This window comes from Schistocerca nitens, chromosome 9, assembly GCF_023898315.1.
Source record: "Schistocerca nitens isolate TAMUIC-IGC-003100 chromosome 9, iqSchNite1.1, whole genome shotgun sequence".
Lineage (NCBI taxonomy): Eukaryota > Metazoa > Arthropoda > Insecta > Orthoptera > Acrididae > Schistocerca > Schistocerca nitens.
This window is the reverse complement of record NC_064622.1, coordinates 347,549,851-347,568,724: the sequence shown is the minus strand read 5'-3', so window position 1 is coordinate 347,568,724 and position 18,874 is coordinate 347,549,851. Positions and strand designations below refer to the sequence as shown.

Below are 18,874 nucleotides of genomic sequence, written 5' to 3'. Positions count from 1 at the left end.
AAGGTTGTTCAATACACAGTGTAAATGCTGAAAATCTAAGGGTGTGAGATCAGGTGAATAAGGTGGGTGCAGAATGACTTCCCAATGCAGTCTAGCAAAATGTGGGTGGCCATTATCGTGGAGTAGCATCACCTCACACAATCTTCCTGGTTGTCATTGTTGGATTTCATATGCAAGATGTCTCAGGTGTAGACAATAAATGTCAACAGTGATGTTTACACCTTGGGGAAGCAATTCATAGTACACCCCACCATCACTGTTCCACAAGATACATAATTTGGCTGCCTCTGCTTCTGTCATCCCTCTATTGAACTTGAGCAGAAGAAAATGTCAGAAATGTTCCAATTTTCTCCACTTGGCACTCCTTTCACTAGCGACCACTGCTCCACTTACTAGCTCCGAATGCCAAAATGACAATACATAAACTCAAATAGCAACACTGAATTACAAATTAAAAATGACAATAATAAATAAACCCATATAAACTGAAATATCAACATGTAAAACAAAAACACTACGAACTTAGGTACCAACCTAATACAAAGCTGCTTCTATTTGCAGTTCCACTGATATTCTCATTTTTCCACAACCATTATCCCACATCCAACAAGAAACCTCCCTGCATCACTTATGGTAAGACAACTTACCAATTTCATTAAGGGAATGAGCAGCCTTGCTTATATCCCCAGCCTGGACCTGGGCTTCAAGCTTTCGGGCAAGATGTTGCGTTCTTGCTGCATGACGCAGTGTGTCAGAAGTGGCATGCAGGCGTGCCAGGACTCGGGTCTGTCGTTCCAGGCGCTCGTAAGGCTCCTGCACCTGTGTCCGAAGACGTTCCACAGATGACAGAACTCCCTGTAGGCAAAATATATATATAGCAAACTCCAGGTAGAACTATCCAATTTTTATTGCTGAAGCCCTGAATAATTTTGGTTTCACTACTGCAGCATTCATCGCGCAGTTCACATACATATTGTTTCCTACAGCTACAATGTAGTAAACTAAAGTAATGCCATATTGGATCATTGTGACTACATTTAAAACTCATTACAGAGTAAATAGCAAAGATTAAGAATAAATTTTAAGTATCAGTTATTATCTGCAAGAGTAGTTACTGAGTCATCAGTAAAAACAGCAAAGAACTTCTTTCGTCTAACCATCATTATTTGCTTGCTCCATGTCATGGCCACTTCCATTTCACTTTCACTACAGTCAAAATAAGTCTTCCACCCCTGGCTGTTCGCTAATCTATTTGTTTGTTCTCCAGCTTCTCCTAGTAATTCTCAGTGTGCATCTCTCCATTGCCTACTGAACAACCTTCAGCTTTCATTGAAGGGGGATAAGCAGGCAGCTAACCTGCTGATGTACAGAATATCTAATAATAAATCAATACTTATATATCTAAAAACAAAGATGATGTGACTTACCAAACGAAAGCGCTGGCAGGTCGATAGACACACAAACAAACACAAACATACACACAAAATTCTAGCTTTTGAAACTCTTCGTCTTTGCATATGTCTGCTTGTGTCTGTATATGTGTGGTGTGCGCGAGTGTATACCCGTCCTTTTTTCCCCCTAAGGTAAGTGTTTCCGCTCCTGGGATTGGAATGACTCCTTACCGTCTCCCTTAAAACCCACATCCTTTCGTCTTTCCCTCTCCTCCCCTCTTTCCTGACGAAGCAACCGTTGGTTGCGAAAGCTAGAATTTTGTGTGTATGTTTGTGTTTGTTTGTGTGTCTATCGACCTGCCAGCGCTTTCGTTTGGTAAGTCACATCATCTTTGTTTTTAGATATATTTTTCCCACGTGGAATGTTTCCCTCTATTATATTTAAATCAATACTTAAATATACAGATCTAAAACCGGCAGTATATTTACAATGTGCAGCTGATATTTTTACAGGCTGGAACATTGATATTTGTTTTGTTGATATATCAATACTTTTTTCAATTTATCGAGGGTTGATAATGATATTTTTTTAAATATCGATACCTCGGATTACCAACATTTTCAAAAATATCAACAGTCCTAATTTACAGCTAGCTCCCATTCATCACAACAACTACAAATTTTGTTTCAGTCATCTTGTATCCTTCTACAGTCACTCAATGATAAAGCCTTCCCGTACATCACAGCATCATCAGCAAACAGCCGCAGATTGCTGCTCACCCTGCCCCATCAGATCACTTATAAATGTAGAGAATAATAACGGTCCTATCACACCACCCTGAGGCACACCTGATGATACCGTTCGTCTGCAAGGGCAATATACTGGGCTCTACTATGTAAGAAGTCTTTGAATCACTCACCTATCTGGGAGACTACTGCATGTGCTAGCAACTTTGTTAAAAGTCTCCAGCGAGGCACTGTGTGAAACACTTTTTGGAACTTTATGAATATGGATTCTGCATGGTGCCCTTCATCCATGGTTCACAGGATATCATGGGAGAAAAGGGCAAGCTGAATTTCACACGAGTGACGCTTTATAAATACATACTGATTTGTGCACAAAGGCAATGTTAGGGATACTGGTCTGTAATATGTCTGTACTTGCAAAATGAAACACTACCTCCTAACGAAACTAAGCAAGTTGAAGGATTTAACTGCTGTAATGCATCAAGAAAACATCTTAATTGCACCTCTTCAAGAACTTTGGAGCTCAGATTAGGATTTAATGGACTCTGTGATGTATCATATTTACAAAGGACCTTCAGGAAAAATAACATGAAGACTGGCCCTCATTTCAGACAGGGGTTTCTAGTGGATAACAACACAAAATTTTCAATAGAGGACTTCTTGAACTCTATGAGGATAAGTAACCTTAATACTTGACATAGAGAGCAATACATACACTTCTATAAATATCAGATGCCAAAAAGTTATGAAAACACAAAAGCAGAAAAAAATTGAAAAAAGTTTGACCAAATGATATTCAATATCCCTGCAGCACATATTACAATCTTGTTTGAAGAATTCAATGGAGAAACAGTACAAAAAAAGGCAATATTGCACAATGGTAGGAAAATGACCAACTCATATATTAATAGTCAAAGATTATATCAACCTGGTGTAGACAATGGACTAATCCTAGATATTATCAGATTTTAGTGCGTACTATATTAAACTAATTACCTGAAAATATCACAACATAAAACTGAAGGAGGGCTAAGCTGATCACGAAAGCAGGGATAAAAATTACTACATAGAATGACATAACGCCACAGTTCTCTACGGGGTAGATATTGACTTACATTTCAATAATAAAAATCACATTTACACTAAAAAGGAAACAAAATATTTCCAAAGAGGAGGAATTATCGTATCACTTATTTAAAAAGCAATAAAGTATAAACAAAAAGATCTAAAACACATCCAGGTGATAAACTGAAGATGATAATTAATAAGCTGAAAGCCAGAGCCAAAGAAATTGCTACTGTTAAAAACATGCCTGCTGAAACACAGAACAAGGCACGAAGCATGGTTGAATGATCAACTAAGGAACTCTAAACAATCCTGAGAAAAAATAATACTAGAGGACAAGTAGCTGAAGAAATTAGAAGATTTAGATGCAGTCATCAAAGCAAAAAAAAAAATTTGATAGACAAGGTATTCAATCAGTATAAAACAAGGGACTATTACAAAATGTTTAAACAGTAACAGTCAAAATATATTCCTCCTACTCCTAAGATGAAAAACTGAAATGAGAAAACAGCATGAAACAGTTAATAATAATTACATAAATAAATAACAATAAATTTAAAAAAAGCCATAATACAAGTAGAACAATTAAAGAAATAACTCAGCTGCAAAGATCCAAAGGAATATCAATTACCTTTTGGGTACTTCACCTATATGTAAATAAATGTAAATGTAGACTCCATCCATAGGCCCTGTCGGGCCCTTCAGTACCAACCGACCGCCGTGACATCCTCTGACAATGATCTCACAGGATGTGGTATGGAGAGGTGTGGGGCCAGCACACAGCTGTCCCTGTCGTCGTCAGTTTTCATGACCTGGAGCTGCTACTTCTCAATCAAGTGGCTCCTCAACTGGCCTCTTTGAGGTTTAGTGCATCCTGTTCCAGTCCTCCAGGCAAGGAAAAATACCTAGCAGTACTTTTAGTATATTCAACTACTGTCACTACGTTATTTCCAGTGTTTACTTTTATGTCTCTCTAGTCAACATAATGTAATTTGCCTTCTGTGTTAAATAGTGAACTCCAACAATGAATGTGGAAACACTAAATTGAATGTACAATCACCTGAAGATAGACATATGCTCAAAACCAATTATGCTTTAAATAAATAAACTGTGGCTGGTAGCAGATTTTATTCAACTTGTCCTTTAAAGTAGTGATATCAACCTGGTCCCTTGGTCCTACTGCCCACTACTAGGCATTGCAGCTTTCATGGTGGGCAGCAGCATTTGGTAAAAACTTTTTGTTAAGTTTTCATGGAATTTTGACATAAAATATTTGGTATGTAATTATTATTATTGACTTAACTTACTGTAGCTCTGCATTATAAATTTTGTATGGTAAAGTTACTTCCCTCCTTTATAAATCACTGATACTGTGGAACCAGTGGACAGTTAAATATGCTGATTATCAAATCCTGCAAAGCCTACACGAAATTGTTATTGACATCTGGGATTCTGATATAATAACATTTGAGTAACAGAAAAAAGTGATGAACAATCTATGGCACAAATATCCAATAGGTTAAAGCTGAATAATTATTGGGATGCTACATATAAAATTACCTCCAAAATTATTCCCACAAGAATTCAAGAAAAGCTTCACAAATAACTTGGAGCATATCACAAAGGATTCAACTGGGCGGGAGTAAGTAGTATATATAGCATCATCAGTCTTATGCGGTGGCTGCCCATGGCAAAGCTTGTTCCAGAGGGCCCACCACCCCTGTTCCTGTGTCACAGACAATCTGGTTCCCAAGAGACAGGGGGGGGGGGGTGGGGGGGGGGGAGGTGAGGGGGTTCTGCCTGGCAGGGGTTCCTGCTTCTGCATCCACTCCTCCACTGCCATCTTTGCAGCCGCTGTGGCCATCTCTGTTGCTGAGTCCCACGAAGCCGTTTTCTTCAACGCCTCCAGCACCGACTGCTGACCCCGAAGAGGACGTCGCTATGGAGACACCATCCCTGGTCCTGCCCACCAGCCTCTCACGAGTGGGGGGATGGTGTGCTAACCCGGCTCCTCATCACTTCTGCCCTAGTCGCCAGTGTCTGCCTGCCACATATGCTGCAGCCACTGCCATCATCAGATGATGAAATGCAGGTCAGAATTGTCATTGTTTCTGTGACCTGTAATCTCAGTGCCTTGTGAGAGCAGTGTTTCTGCCCCCCTCCTACTGACCTTCCCTCACAGTACCAGTGCCTTTCTTTTCTCTACCATGCATTTTTGTGTGCCTAGTGTTTAGTGTATGTATGTGGTTTTCCCACCCCCTGCAAGGAAGGAGTCATGTACCTTCACACATGACATGCGCAATTTGAGTTCACAGGGTCACATGGGTCGACTCCCTTGCACGCTCTGGTGAGGCGTCAAAGAAACAGCTTTATTTAAGTGATCGCAAACAAGTACTTGGCCTATTCTTTACTCTGTATTGCTGTTGTTCAGTTAATGTGTTCAGGGCTACACATAACCTATATTTTATGTGTCAATCCAGGGTGCCAGGGTGTGTACGCGGAGAAGGGAAAAAAAAATCCCAGATTTCCCGGTTAAAAACACACTTTCTACCAGGTGAAAATACACTTTTTCCGTGTTAAGTGACAGTGTACTTTTCCTTGGAACTGTAAAACTTATCAATCCTTTGAATGGTTATCGTTTTATACACTGGCATGGAATTTCTCAACCCTTTAGAAAGCAAAATTCAGGAAAAAAAGACCAAGTATGCTGCATATTTTCGTATTACGAAAGTATAAATTCGAATTCCACCAAACACCGCATGTTAATTTCCGAAGCATGGAAATCGAGATTGGGTGACACGCTTTTATAAGCCAGTCATAGCTCATGTCACGTGATCTCGGCAGCTGATACAGTGGATATTCAGAGCTTAGGACACGTGATGGAGTCAGCCAATAGCATTATCACTGTTAAGTAGCGCGTACACACAAATAGGAAAAGTTAATGGTGTAAATTAGTATACGTAGTGTTGCTACAAGAAAAGCGGAGCTTTCACATACAATATTGGTCTCGATGATTAATAAGCTGCAAGAGAAGCTAAACTTTCATGTATAATGTTGATCTATTTTGCATGTGTTACACATTAAGATACATCACACAAATGTACCAGTAAGATTTTTAATACTGACATAAATGTTTGCTTTTCTGGGCTCGAAATCTTTTCTAAATGGTTGTCCTCAAACAGTTGATTTTTAAATGAGAGTCACACGCTCTGTGATTTAAGAAATTCATAGCACATTCTCACACTTAGTTCATCTTGCGTAAAAGGAAATTTACTTTGAAAGTAATGCTTTTCAATCAATCATTCACAATACTTTCCCACGACCTGTTAGAAAGAGGTTTGTTTCAGCAGTTGCCAGAGAGCGCCAGATAATAGGCGTCACCATGCTTGTGCAGCTACGATGACGCAGGAAGCCAATATTTTTGTACGTGTAAAACATTAAAATATCTTACATTATGTAAAAAAAGAAACAAGACATCAGAGGAATTTCGTGAACCGAACTAAAATCCATAATTCAGCTTAGAGTGCACATTCGTATGTCCAGATTCGTCTGTAAATTTTCTTGGAGTACCAGTACAGTATTATCTCATTTCTGGTTCTTTATTATGGCATAATGCCATGCGTGCTAGAAGTTGAAAACATGCTCAATTGAAATGCAGCGAACAGTTGAAACTAGCCAACAGTGTTGAATTAAACACTTCGTTTCAAATAAACTGACTGCCTCAGCGGAAAAGATTAAAAAGCCACATTTCTCTAGCAAACTGACAAAAATAATTTCTTTGTTCTGCAAGGCGATTAATGCTCGACTGAAATTGCCGCCCAGGGCAGATACCCCAGTTTGTTCCCAGTGAATATAGCAGCTTGCATGCGCCAGTAAAATTTTTACGGGTAGCATCTTGCTACTTGCTTATACATCTTCTAACAGCCACACTTTTGTAGCCAGAAGCGGGAGAAGGTACATGCACGAATCAACTGTGCATGCGCATGGGCCCGCTTGCAACTGCTCACACGAATCTAAAGCCTAGTTTACATGACGACACTAGGTTGCAGGCAACTGCGCTACCGGCCACTGCGCATGGGCGCCGCACGTTTGCACAACTCATCGGTGAAACTAAACAGTTTCGGATTGTTCCAACTCTGGCGACACTAGTTGCATGGGTTTTGGGATTGTGTGTGTTCGTAGAATGTAGACAAACTGAAATATGAAGTGGGGAATGGAGAATAATGTTCGCTTTTTGGGTGTATATGCTTTGCATAGGTGTTTGTGGATTTTCAGTGATGCTGATTTCAAAAATAAGCAACATACTGCTGATCCTGAGACCGTCTTCATCCAGTCATGAATCAAAAGACGTTTCTTATTTTTTTCTTATGCAGCGATTCCACGCAACAAGCTTTAACTTCAAGACAACTTGTGCGACGTGCAGTTGCCAAAATATTCATTTCAGGCATGACTCAGGAACCCACAAAACCATGAAACTGAAGTATATACTGGTTTTGCCATGTCTACAGTCAAATATGAAACCATTTGCATGCAACTCATTCCATGCAACGAAGGGCGCAACCCAACGTCATCATGTGAAGTAGGCTTAATGCAAACAGTTGTGATGTCATGCCCATCGGAGGCAATTTGTTGTTATGAAGCATTGCATAGTCTTCCCAAAGCCCCTGACACATTTTGCTACTGGCAGAAGCTTGTATGAGCACTGTGTTTTGTTGTGTACATGACGCATTTCCTTTGCAACTTACGTTTTATTTTAGATTTTTTCTCTCATTTATGTTTTATTGCTGCAGTAGCGGGATGCAGTAATATCCTTTGATAGAGTATTATTTCTTACCATTCAAAATTACAAAAATTTAACTGAAAAGTAAAACAAAAAAATCTCAGAATTCTAAAAAATTCCCAGGTTTTTCCCGGATCTCCCGGGTAATATACACCCTGTGCTCTATAAAGTGCTATGTTCCACATACATCATGTTTGTTCTTGCTACAACAGTAGGTTTGCCTTTCTTTATCCTATCTTCTAAGTCACAGGGTCAGTATTGCCTCCTATCTTTCTCCAGAAAGCTAACTGATCTTCCCCGAGGCTGGCTTCTACCAGTTTTTGCATTTTTCTGTAAATAATTTGTGCCAGTATTTGTTAAGCATGATTTATTAAACGGATATTTTGGTAGCATTCACAACTGTCAACACCTGCTTTCTTTGAAATTATTAAATTATTTTTGAAATCTGAAGGTATTTTGCCTATTTTGTGCAGCAGGTACAATAACTATGTCCCGGCCCTCCTAAGGATGTCTCTAGTTCTGAGGGGTTATCACCTATTCCAGGGGCCTTATTCTGACTTAGATCTTTCAGTTCATCTCACAGTACCATATCTCCTATGTCATCTTCATTTACTTCCTCTTCCTTTCCTATACTACAATCTTCAAGTTCATTTCGCTTGTATAGCCCTTCTATCCTAGCTTTACTGTATGATTAAATGATGATGGCGTCCTCTTGGGTAAAATATTCCAGAGGTAAAATAGTCCCCCATTCGGATCTCCGGGCGGGGACTATCAAGAGGATGTCGTTATCAGGAGAAAGAAAACTGGCGTTCTACGGATCGGAGCGTGGAATGTCAGATCCCTTAATCGGGCAGGTAGGTTAGAAAATTTAAAAAGGGAAATGGATAGGTTAAAGTTAGATATAGTGGGAATTACTGAAGTTCGGTGGCAGGAGGAACAAGGCTTCTGGTCAGGTGACTGCAGGGTTATAAACACAAAATCAAATAGGGGTAATGCAGGAGTAGGTTTAATAATGAATAGGAAAATAGGAATGCGGGTAAACTACTACAAACAGCATAGTGAACGCATTATTGCGGCCAAGATAGATACAAAGCCCACACCTACTACAGTAGTACAAGTTTATATGCCAACTAGCTCTGCAGATGACGAAGAAATTGAAGAAATGTATGATGAAATAAAAGAAATTATTCAGATAGTGAAGGGAGACGAAAATTTAATAGTCATGGGTGACTGGAATTCGAGTGTAGGAAAAGGGAGAGAAGGAAACGTAGTAGGTGAATATGGATTGGGGCTAGGAAATGAAAGAGGAAGCCGCCTGGTAGAATTTTGCGCAGAGCACAACATAATCATAGCTAACACTTGGTTCAAGAATCATAAAAGAAGGTTGTATACATGGAAGAACCCTGGAGATACTAAAAGGTATCAGATAGATTATATAATGGTAAGACAGAGATTTAGGAACCAGGTTTTAAATTGTAAGACATTTCCAGGGGCAGATGTGGATTCTGACCACAATCTATTGGTTATGACCTGTAAATTAAAACTGAAGAAACTGCCAAAAGGTGGGAATTTAAGGAGATGGGACCTGGATAAACTGAAAGAACCAGAGGTTGTACAGTGTTTCAGGGAGAGCATAAGGGAACAATTGACAGGAATGGGGGAAAGAAATACAGTAGAAGAAGAATGGGTAGCTTTGAGGGATGAAGTAGTGAAGGCAGCAGAGGATCAAGTAGGTAAAAAGACGAGGACTAGTAGAAATCCTTGGGTAACAGAAGAAATATTGAATTTAATTGATGAAAGGAGAAAATATAAAAATGCAGTAAATGAAGCAGGCAAAAATGAATACAAACGTCTCAAAAATGAGATCGACAGGAAGTGCAAAATGGCTAAGCAGGGATGGCTAGCGGACAAATGTAAGGATGTAGAGGCTTATCTCACTAGGGGTAAGATAGATACTGCCTACAGGAAAATTAAAGAGACCTTTGGAGAGAAGAGAACCACTTGTATGAATATCAAGAGCTCAGATGGCAACCCAGTTCTAAGCAAAGAAGGGAAGGCAGAAAGGTGGAAGGACTATATAGAGGGTCTATACAAGGGCGATGTACTTGAGGACAATACTATGGAAATGGAAGAGGATGTAGATGAAGATGAAATGGGAGATACGATACTGCGTGAAGAGTTTGACAGAGCACTGAAAGACCTGAGTCGAAACAAGGCCCCGGGAGTAGACAACATTCCATTAGAACTACTGACAGCCTTGGGAGAGCCAGTCCTGACAGAACTCTACCATCTGGTGAGCAAGATGTATAAAACAGGCGAAATACCCTCAGACTTCAACAAGAATATAATAATTCCAATCCCAAAGAAAGCAGGTGTTGACAGATGTGAAAATTACCGAACAATCAGTTTAACAAGCCACAGCTGCAAAATACTAACACGAATTCTTTACAGACGAATGGAAAAACTAGTAGAAGCCGACCTCGAGGAAGATCAGTTTGGATTCCGTAGAAACACTGGAACACGTGAGGCAATACTGACCTTACGACTTATCTTAGAAGAAAGATTAAGGAAAGGCAAACCTACGTTTCTAGCATTTGTAGACTTAGAGAAAGCTTTTGACAATGTTGACTGGAATACTCTCTTTCAAACTCTAAAGGTGGCAGGGGTAAAATACAGGGAGCGGCAGGCTATTTACAATTTGTACAGAAACCAGATGGCAGTTATAAGAGTCGAGGGACATGAAAGGGAAGCTGTGGTTGGGAAGGGAGTAAGACAGGGTTGTAGCCTCTCCCCGATGTTATTCAATCTGTATATTGAGCAAGCAGTAAAGGAAACAAAAGAAAAATTCGGAGTAGGTATTAAAATCCATGGAGAAGAAATAAAAACTTTGAGGTTCGCCGATGACATTGTGATTCTGTCAGAGACAGCAAAGGACTTGGAAGAGCAGTTGAATGGAATGGACAGTGTATTGAAAGGAGGATATAAGATGAACATCAACAAAAGCAAAACGAGGATAATGGAATGTAGTCAAATTAAATCAGGTGATGCTGAGGGGATTAGATTAGGAAATGAGACACTTAAAGTAGTAAAGGAGTTTTGCTATTTAGGGAGTAAAATAACTGATGATGGTCGAAGTAGAGAGGATATAAAATGTAGACTGGCAATGGCAAGGAAATCGTTTCTGAAGAAGAGATTTAAGTGTCAGGAAGTCGTTTCTGAAAGTATTTGCATGGAGTGTAGCCATGTATGGATGTGAAACATGGACGATAAATAGTTTGGACAAGAAGAGAATAGAAGCTTTCGAAATGTGGTGCTACAGAAGAATGCTGAAGATTAGATGGGTAGACCACATAACTAATGAGGAAGTATTGAATAGGATTGGGGAGAAGAGAAGTTTGTGGCACAACTTGACCAGAAGAAGGGATCGGTTGGTAGGAAATGTTCTGAGGCATCAAGGGATCACCAATTTAGTATTGGAGGGCAGCGCGGAGGGTAAAAATCGTAGAGGGAGACCAAGAGATGAATACACTAAGCAGATTCAGAAGGATGTAGGTTGCAGTAGGTACTGGGAGATGAAGAGGCTTGCACAGGATAGAGTAGCATGGAGAGCTGCATCAAACCAGTCTCAGGACTGAAGACCACAACAACAACAGCCCTTCTATTATTGCTTCTATCTTTCAGCTTTGCTTTCTATGCTTAGTACATTCTTTTATCTGAGCTCCTGATATTCTCAGAGCTACTGTCCTTTTTGTCAAAGGTCTTTCTAATTTTCCTATAGATGGCGTCTATCTTCCCCCTTGCTATGCGTGCTTCTACCGTCTTGCATCTGTCTTCTAGCCATTTTGCACTTTCTGTCAGTCTCATTTTTTAGACACCTACATTCTCTTTTGCCAGTTCCAGTCTTATATTTTTCCTCTCATCAATAAAATTCAGTATCTCCTGTGTAATTAAAGAATTTCTACTATGACCTTTCTTTTTACCTATCTGATCCTCTGCTGTCTTCACTTTTTCATCCATCAATGCTAACCACTTTTCTCGCATTCCTTTCTCTTGCCTTAGTCAATCATTGCCTAATGCTCACTTAGAATCTCTCAACAAACTCTCTGGTTCTTTCAATTTATCAAGGTCCCATCTCCTTAATTTTTTCTGCAATCTCTTCAGTTTTAATCTGTAGCTTGTAATTAAAAAAGCTATGGCCAGAGTTCATATATGTCCCTGGAAATGTCTTCCAGTGTAAAGACTACTTTCAAAGTATGTTCCTTACCATTATATAAGCAATCTGAGACTTTCCAGTGTCTCTAGGTCTCTTCTGGGTATACAGCCTTTTCTCATGATGCTGAAACCAACTGTTAGCAATGATCGAATTTTGTTATGTGCAAAATTCTAACAGGTGGCTTCCACTTCCATATTCTCCTATTACTTTTTCTTCCTTTTAGTTTTCCTACTATCAAATTCCAGTCCTCCACCATAAATCAATTTTCATCTCCCATTAACTATATCTGAATGATGATGTTTGGTTTGTAGGAGGCTCAACTGCATGGTCATCAGCACCCACACATTCCAATTTCTCACAATCCAATCTAGCCACTGTCACGAATGATGATGATGATGATGATGATGATGATGATGAAATGACGAGGACAACAAAAACACCCAGTCCCTGAGCAGAGAAAATCCCCAACCCAACCAGGAATCGAACCCCGGACCCCATGATCCTGTGGAGTTAGTAGGTATAAAACCTAGTACAGTTGTGGTGGGTGTTGGCTCCATGTCTACCCTGGCTATGCTAATTTGTTCAACAAGCTGTTTGTAGCAGTTTAACCACAATGATACTTTCTTATTCATTATGAGACCTAGTCCTGCATTACCTCTATTTGATATTGTATTTATACCCCACACTTACCTGCCCAGATATCCTGTTCTTCCTGCCACTGCACCTCAGTGATTCACATCATATCTCACTTCAGGCTATTCATTTCCATTTATAAATTCTCTAACTTACATACTCAATTAAGTGATCAAACATTCCACATCCCGACATGTAGAATGCCGATCTTGTTTTTCCTGATGACAACATCCACTTGAGTTATCCCCACCCAGAGATCTGAATGGGGGACTATTTTACCTCAATTATTTTACCTAAAAGGAAGTCCTCATCATGAAGTCATACAGCAGAGGCATGTGGCCTCAGGAAAAAAGGTGGCTGTAGTTTGCCCTTGCTTTCAGTCATTAACAGTACCACTATAGTAAGGCCATTTAGTTAATTCTACAAGCCAGATTGCCCGATCATCTACATTCGTGACCTCACACGATTACTGAAACAGCTGCTGCCCCACTTTAGGAACAACAGATCAACAAATTAGCCTGGCCTCTTCATAGAGCCCCTTCTGTTGTGGCTGCACCTACAATATGGCTAGGTGTATGAGGCAAGCAAGCCAGCCAGCCAGCCTCAGCATGGTAAAACAAAGATGATGTAACTTACCAAACGAAAGCGTTGGTATGTTGATAGAGACACTAACAAACACAAACACACACACAAAATTCAAGCTTTCGCAACCCATGGTTGCTTCAGCAGGAAAGAGGGAAGGAGAGGGAAAGACAAAATGATGTGGGTTTTAAGGGAGAGGGTAAGGAGTCATTCCAATCCCGGGATCCACAGGATCATGAGGTCCCAGGTTCGATTCCTGGTTGGGTTGGGGATTTTCTCTGCTCGGGATTGGAATGACGTAATCTTTACATATGTCTGCTTGTGTCTGTATATGTGTGGATGGATATGTGTGTGTGTGCGCGAGTGCTCCCGGGATTGGAATGACTCCTTAACCCTCTCCCTTAAAACCCACATCCTTTCGTCTTTCCCTCTCCTTCTCTCTTTCCTGATGAAGCAACTGTGGGTTGCGAAAGCTTGAATTTTGTGTGTGTGTGTTTGTGTTTGTTTGTTTATCTATCAACATACCAGTGCTTTCGTTTGGTAAGTTACATCATCTTTGTTTTTAGACATATTTTTCCCATGTGGAATGTTTCCCTTCTTCCACACACCACGAGTATCAGAAACCAGACTCATGAAACAATTATTAAACTGCTATTTTTATTGTGTATTCTGTATTCTGCATGAAGCCAGTTGCTCGCCATGTCCTTTTGTCTTCTGCACACTCTTCATATCCACATGGATTCTACTTGCTTTAATGTCATCTACCATCCTTTATCTTCTCCATAGACTAATTCGTCTAAAGCTTTCACTATCAAGTAGTTCTGTTGCAACAGACACCCACGCCGATGTCCCCCTTTTTCTTAGAGCTTCCAATAGTCTTCTTTTCTCCTATATTCTGTCCAGCACCTCTTCACTAATCACTCTCTATGGCCAACTAATCCTTTCCATCCTCCTCCACACCCACATTTCAAATGCTTCCCAACCTAATTTTGTTCTCACTTCTCAACGAAAATGTTCGGCTCCATAGTGTTAAACACTCCAAACAGAACATTTGGCTGGTCTTACTGAGGTCTTTATTCACTTTTCCACATAACAAGTACCACTTTTTAATGAAAGTTTCCTTAGTTGCTGCAATTTGAGGATTTGGATTGTATTTTGTGTTATGATAAAGGGTTATTTAACTTGGACTGCTATATTTGTGTAGTAGTTTCAGAATGCTACATTGGCGCACATGATGGCAGTTACATAGTTCAATAGAAGTAGGGAGCAGATCACGACAATATGTTAAAGAGCAAAGAGGAAAGAGCAGCGTTCCCTCAATCTCCATTCAATCATACTTCCTTAGACATTTAATTTTCAACTATTACTCTTATCTTCTGTTGTAAATTTAAATTTTGTACTGATCTCCTCTCTTTCTAATCAACTTCTTTCTTTTTCAAAATACTCATCAACTTGCTCCACTGTACTTTGCCAAAAGGCTTTTCTAAGTCAACAAATATAGTATAAATTCCTCTACCTCCTTCCACATATTTCTGTCTTATACTTCCTGGCAGTCCAATTGCATCTCATGTTCACTGAGCCCTCCTAAATCCAAACTGTTACTTTGCAATGGGTGAATTTAGCTTTCCACATTACTTTCTGTTCATCAGTCTCAATATTTTTGCTGCATATTCCTCACACTTTTGGTACACTTCTGTTTCTCAATTAGTATCACTGTTGTAGCGCATGCGCGCGCGCGCGCGTGCGCACGTTTGCCCCTTCTAACTCCTTACATTATATTAGATTAATACTTGTTCCATAGATCATCAATACAACATTTCATAATGATGTGGACCATGTCAGTTTAACATAAGCTTTCTTTACACAATATAATTAATTAATTAATTTCTTTCTCTCTCTCTCTTTTTCCCCTTCATATCGAAAATTCATCTACTGAGTAGAAGGAGTTGTCATTCAGAAATTCTTTTAATTTGTTTTTAAATGTTGGTTGGCTATCTGTCAGACTTTTAATGCTATTTGGCAAATGATTAAAGATTTCTGTGGCAGCATAATTCACCTCTTTCTGTGCCAAACTCAGATTTAATTCTTCTAATGCTGTAGCTACGCACTTCATTATTATTTTTGAATTGGGATGGGTTATTAATAACAAAATTCATAGGCGAATATATGTATTGTGAAGGGATGGGTTATTAATAACAAAATTCATAGGCGAATATATGTATTGTGAAGGTAATATATTGCTTGAGCTGTGATGCAGCTCACACAACACACTCCTTATATTCTCGTCAACTATTAACATTTCTTGTGTGTCTTTGGTTATCATGCCATTCGTTCTTTCAATTTACAAATTAATCTTTCTTTTCCTACTTTCAAAAACTCTCTCCCTAGGTAAGCTGTATATTTCTATACTTTCCCTCTTTCTTCATTTTCTCTATTTCCTCGCATTTCTCTTTCTGCATTTTTTCTCTTGTACAGGTATGTTCTGTTTCTCTTCTTAATTCATTGTTCAATTTCCTACTCATCATTTTCCTTCTCTATTCTCCAGGTTCTTTCATTTTCTCCACTATTCTGTCTTTTTCAACTTGTTTTAAATTACCTTTCCTTTCCTGATTTTTTTTTTTTTTTGTACTTTCTGTTTCCCACAACTGCTTTTGTGGCTGCCACAAGACTGCCCCTTATTTTTATCCATTCCTGATTTATACTGTTCTCCTCACTACCCTTTCCCAGTTTTTCTATAAACGAGTTTCCAAATGTAAATTAAACACTTGTCTTGCTCAGACACTCTATATTTAATTTCTCTTTAGCTGTTTCTCTCCATACTTTCTACAACTGTACTTGTGTTTCCCCTACCACCAGGTTGTGGTAGAATATTTATGTCAGCTCTTGGGTGTATTTAAGCATTCTTCAGACAGATCGTATATCTTTTTGTATAAATATTCAGTCCAACTGATACCTCTCTCCATTCAAACTAGAAATCCAGTTTACCACCCCCTTTTGTGGTTCCCAAATAGTGTTGCCCAAGAACTAAGGAGCTTTATTTAAAATAATTAATTAACCTTTCAAATCTATCATTCCTTGTGTCTAGTTGAAATTTTACTACTATATTTCTTTGTTTCCTTCATCCACCACAACATTCCCAACGTCAAAACAATAACACAGATATTTCTATTTCCTCTTTCTATAATAATTTTTTGTCTCCTCATCTTATGTTGGCTGGTTAACACGTATAGCTGTACAATCCAACATCCTTTTGTTTTTCACTATCGCCTTATCATCATCAGACTACTGTCTATATATTCTACCTTTTTTACCTGAATTTTTAGTTTCTGTCCCAACAATATTTCCACTCTACTCCATGCTTTTCCTCTCATGGGTTGTATAGCCTATATTCACTGCTTTCAGTCTCACTGGTTCCTCCCCCTCTCCCTAGCACATGTAAAGTATATTCAGGTTGCCCTTTCTTGTCACTTGCTTGACATTTTTCAACTTGCCTCTCTGCAATAAAGCAAGTACATTCTATGTTCAAATTCTGTTCTTTTCTTAATTTCTTTTGTAAATATACCATTTAAAAGTATTGTCATGGCAGTGATCCACATGAGGGAACATTAATGTTGTATTATCTCATTACTTTCTGCTTAGACAGCCATTTACTATAAATTATATGCTGGTTGTAGCCACATGTTTGGGGTACAGACACTACTTGTCAAGTCTGTGTTTGGTCCCACGAGGAAAGGGATGCTTCTTCTGCCACCTTCACCATTACAAAAGATTCTTTCTTTGCCTTCACTGCCATGTGCGCCTTTACCATGTCTACGGGAAAGTACAACCAAGAAATAATGTTTCCGAAAGTCCAAGATGATTTAGGAAAGTTAAATATAATACTGCACCAAATTGAAGACAGAGAAGAGATAGAGCAGAAATATGAGACTTACAGGTAAAAACATTCACATAAAAACAGTACACCATCAACAAATTGCCTGTTGGCTTCTTCTTGAGTTCCTGGGCCAATTTTTGTTTGATGATTTTTCTAACATTACGCCAGCACTAGTGACCAGCATTATCAAAGCTTCACCTTCCACTGGTCTGCTGGTGGTGGATGGAGGGTGAAGCCTTGACAATGCCAGTCATTTGTGCTGGTGAAACACCAGACAAATAATCAAACAAACACTGGCCGAGGAACCCAATACAGAAGCCAACAGGCAATTTTTCAACAAGTAGCCACAATAGCCTTAACAATTTTTTAATACAGCGTTACTGATGAAGAAAGGGTAGCTAGCTGAGAATGAATGAAAAATTAATAGAAAAAAATGGAAAAACTTGTGGTAACAGATGACAGAGGCAATAAAGCATTTCTAACTACATTGCAGACTGTAATTTATATGATCTGGTTCAAGAGCTTCAGTGTGAGTGTAAACTGTGTAAATAAACAATCAAAAGGAGTAGAGGTAGTTACTCACAGTACAGTTGAGCAGTTGACAACCACATAAAAAAAACTTATATGTTCCATCATCTTTCAGGCGTGCGTCACTGACAGCAATATTTCTTCTTCCGAAATTTTGGTTGATAATCTCCAAGGCAAGTAGGTGACTGAATTAAAATCACAGTATATTTATCCATCACGTAATTTTAATTCAGTCACTAAATCACCTTGAAAATGGCTGTATCGTTATCAGCTGAAATATCAGAAGAAGAAATATTACTGTCTGGATGTATACCCAAAAGATGATGAAATATTTTATCCACCAAGAAAATTTCTAAAAAAGACTGAAATAGTCGATAAACTTACATACAATACAACACACACACACACACACACACACACACACACACACACACACACACACACACACAGAGAGAGAGAGAGAGAGAGAGAGAGAGAGAGAGAGAGCTCAACACTATAGCTGCGGGCTACACTGTACAGGCCCTGCAGTCACACTAGGGTGAGGACTTGTGTCAAGTGCTGTGGGCAGTGCAAAAAAGGAGGGGGAAGAAAAGAGGGGAATTGGTAGCTGGGTGGCAGAGACAGCAAGGGAATGGGATAAGAATATGCCATTGGTGAGTTTGTCATAGTTCAGGTAGAAGATGACACATGACAAAGTTTAGTGGATAGGTCACGAAAGGGTAACACAGTGGAAAGAGGGATACTGCAGAGGAAACATGGCGGGTGTACATTAAAGGAGTGAAGTGGAGGTCTTGGGGACAGAGATACATATAGTTGTGGGACAGTCGCTAGTGGAGATTGAGGCCAGGAGGACTGCAGGTCAAAGGAGATTGTAGGGCAATTCCCACCCAATAATTCAGGGAAGATGGTAGTGTGGAGCAGGATCTATGGTATGATGCACCCAATATATTGTGTTCCATAAATTCCATCACAAAGGAGAACCATTGGGGATGTGGAGTGATTCAAGTAACACATTGACTGGCAGAAGCAGCCACTTCAGGCTGCTTTTGCAATGTACAAGG

At 39.4% G+C, this 18,874-nt stretch overlaps 2 protein-coding genes across 2 annotated transcripts in view; one reads left to right on the top strand and one right to left on the bottom strand.

The window, feature by feature from the left end:
- LOC126203065 (39S ribosomal protein L44, mitochondrial) overlaps positions 1–18,874 on the top strand; it is a 644,782-nt gene that overhangs the window by 43,070 nt on the left and 582,838 nt on the right. The window lies entirely within an intron of this gene.
- Positions 1–18,874, bottom strand: part of LOC126203061 (conserved oligomeric Golgi complex subunit 5) — a 141,202-nt gene that overhangs the window by 89,339 nt on the left and 32,989 nt on the right. The window contains exon 4 of the mRNA XM_049937298.1: positions 648–855. Within this exon, the coding sequence (XP_049793255.1) occupies positions 648–855 (208 nt within the window). The remainder of the gene's footprint in view (positions 1–647; positions 856–18,874) is intronic.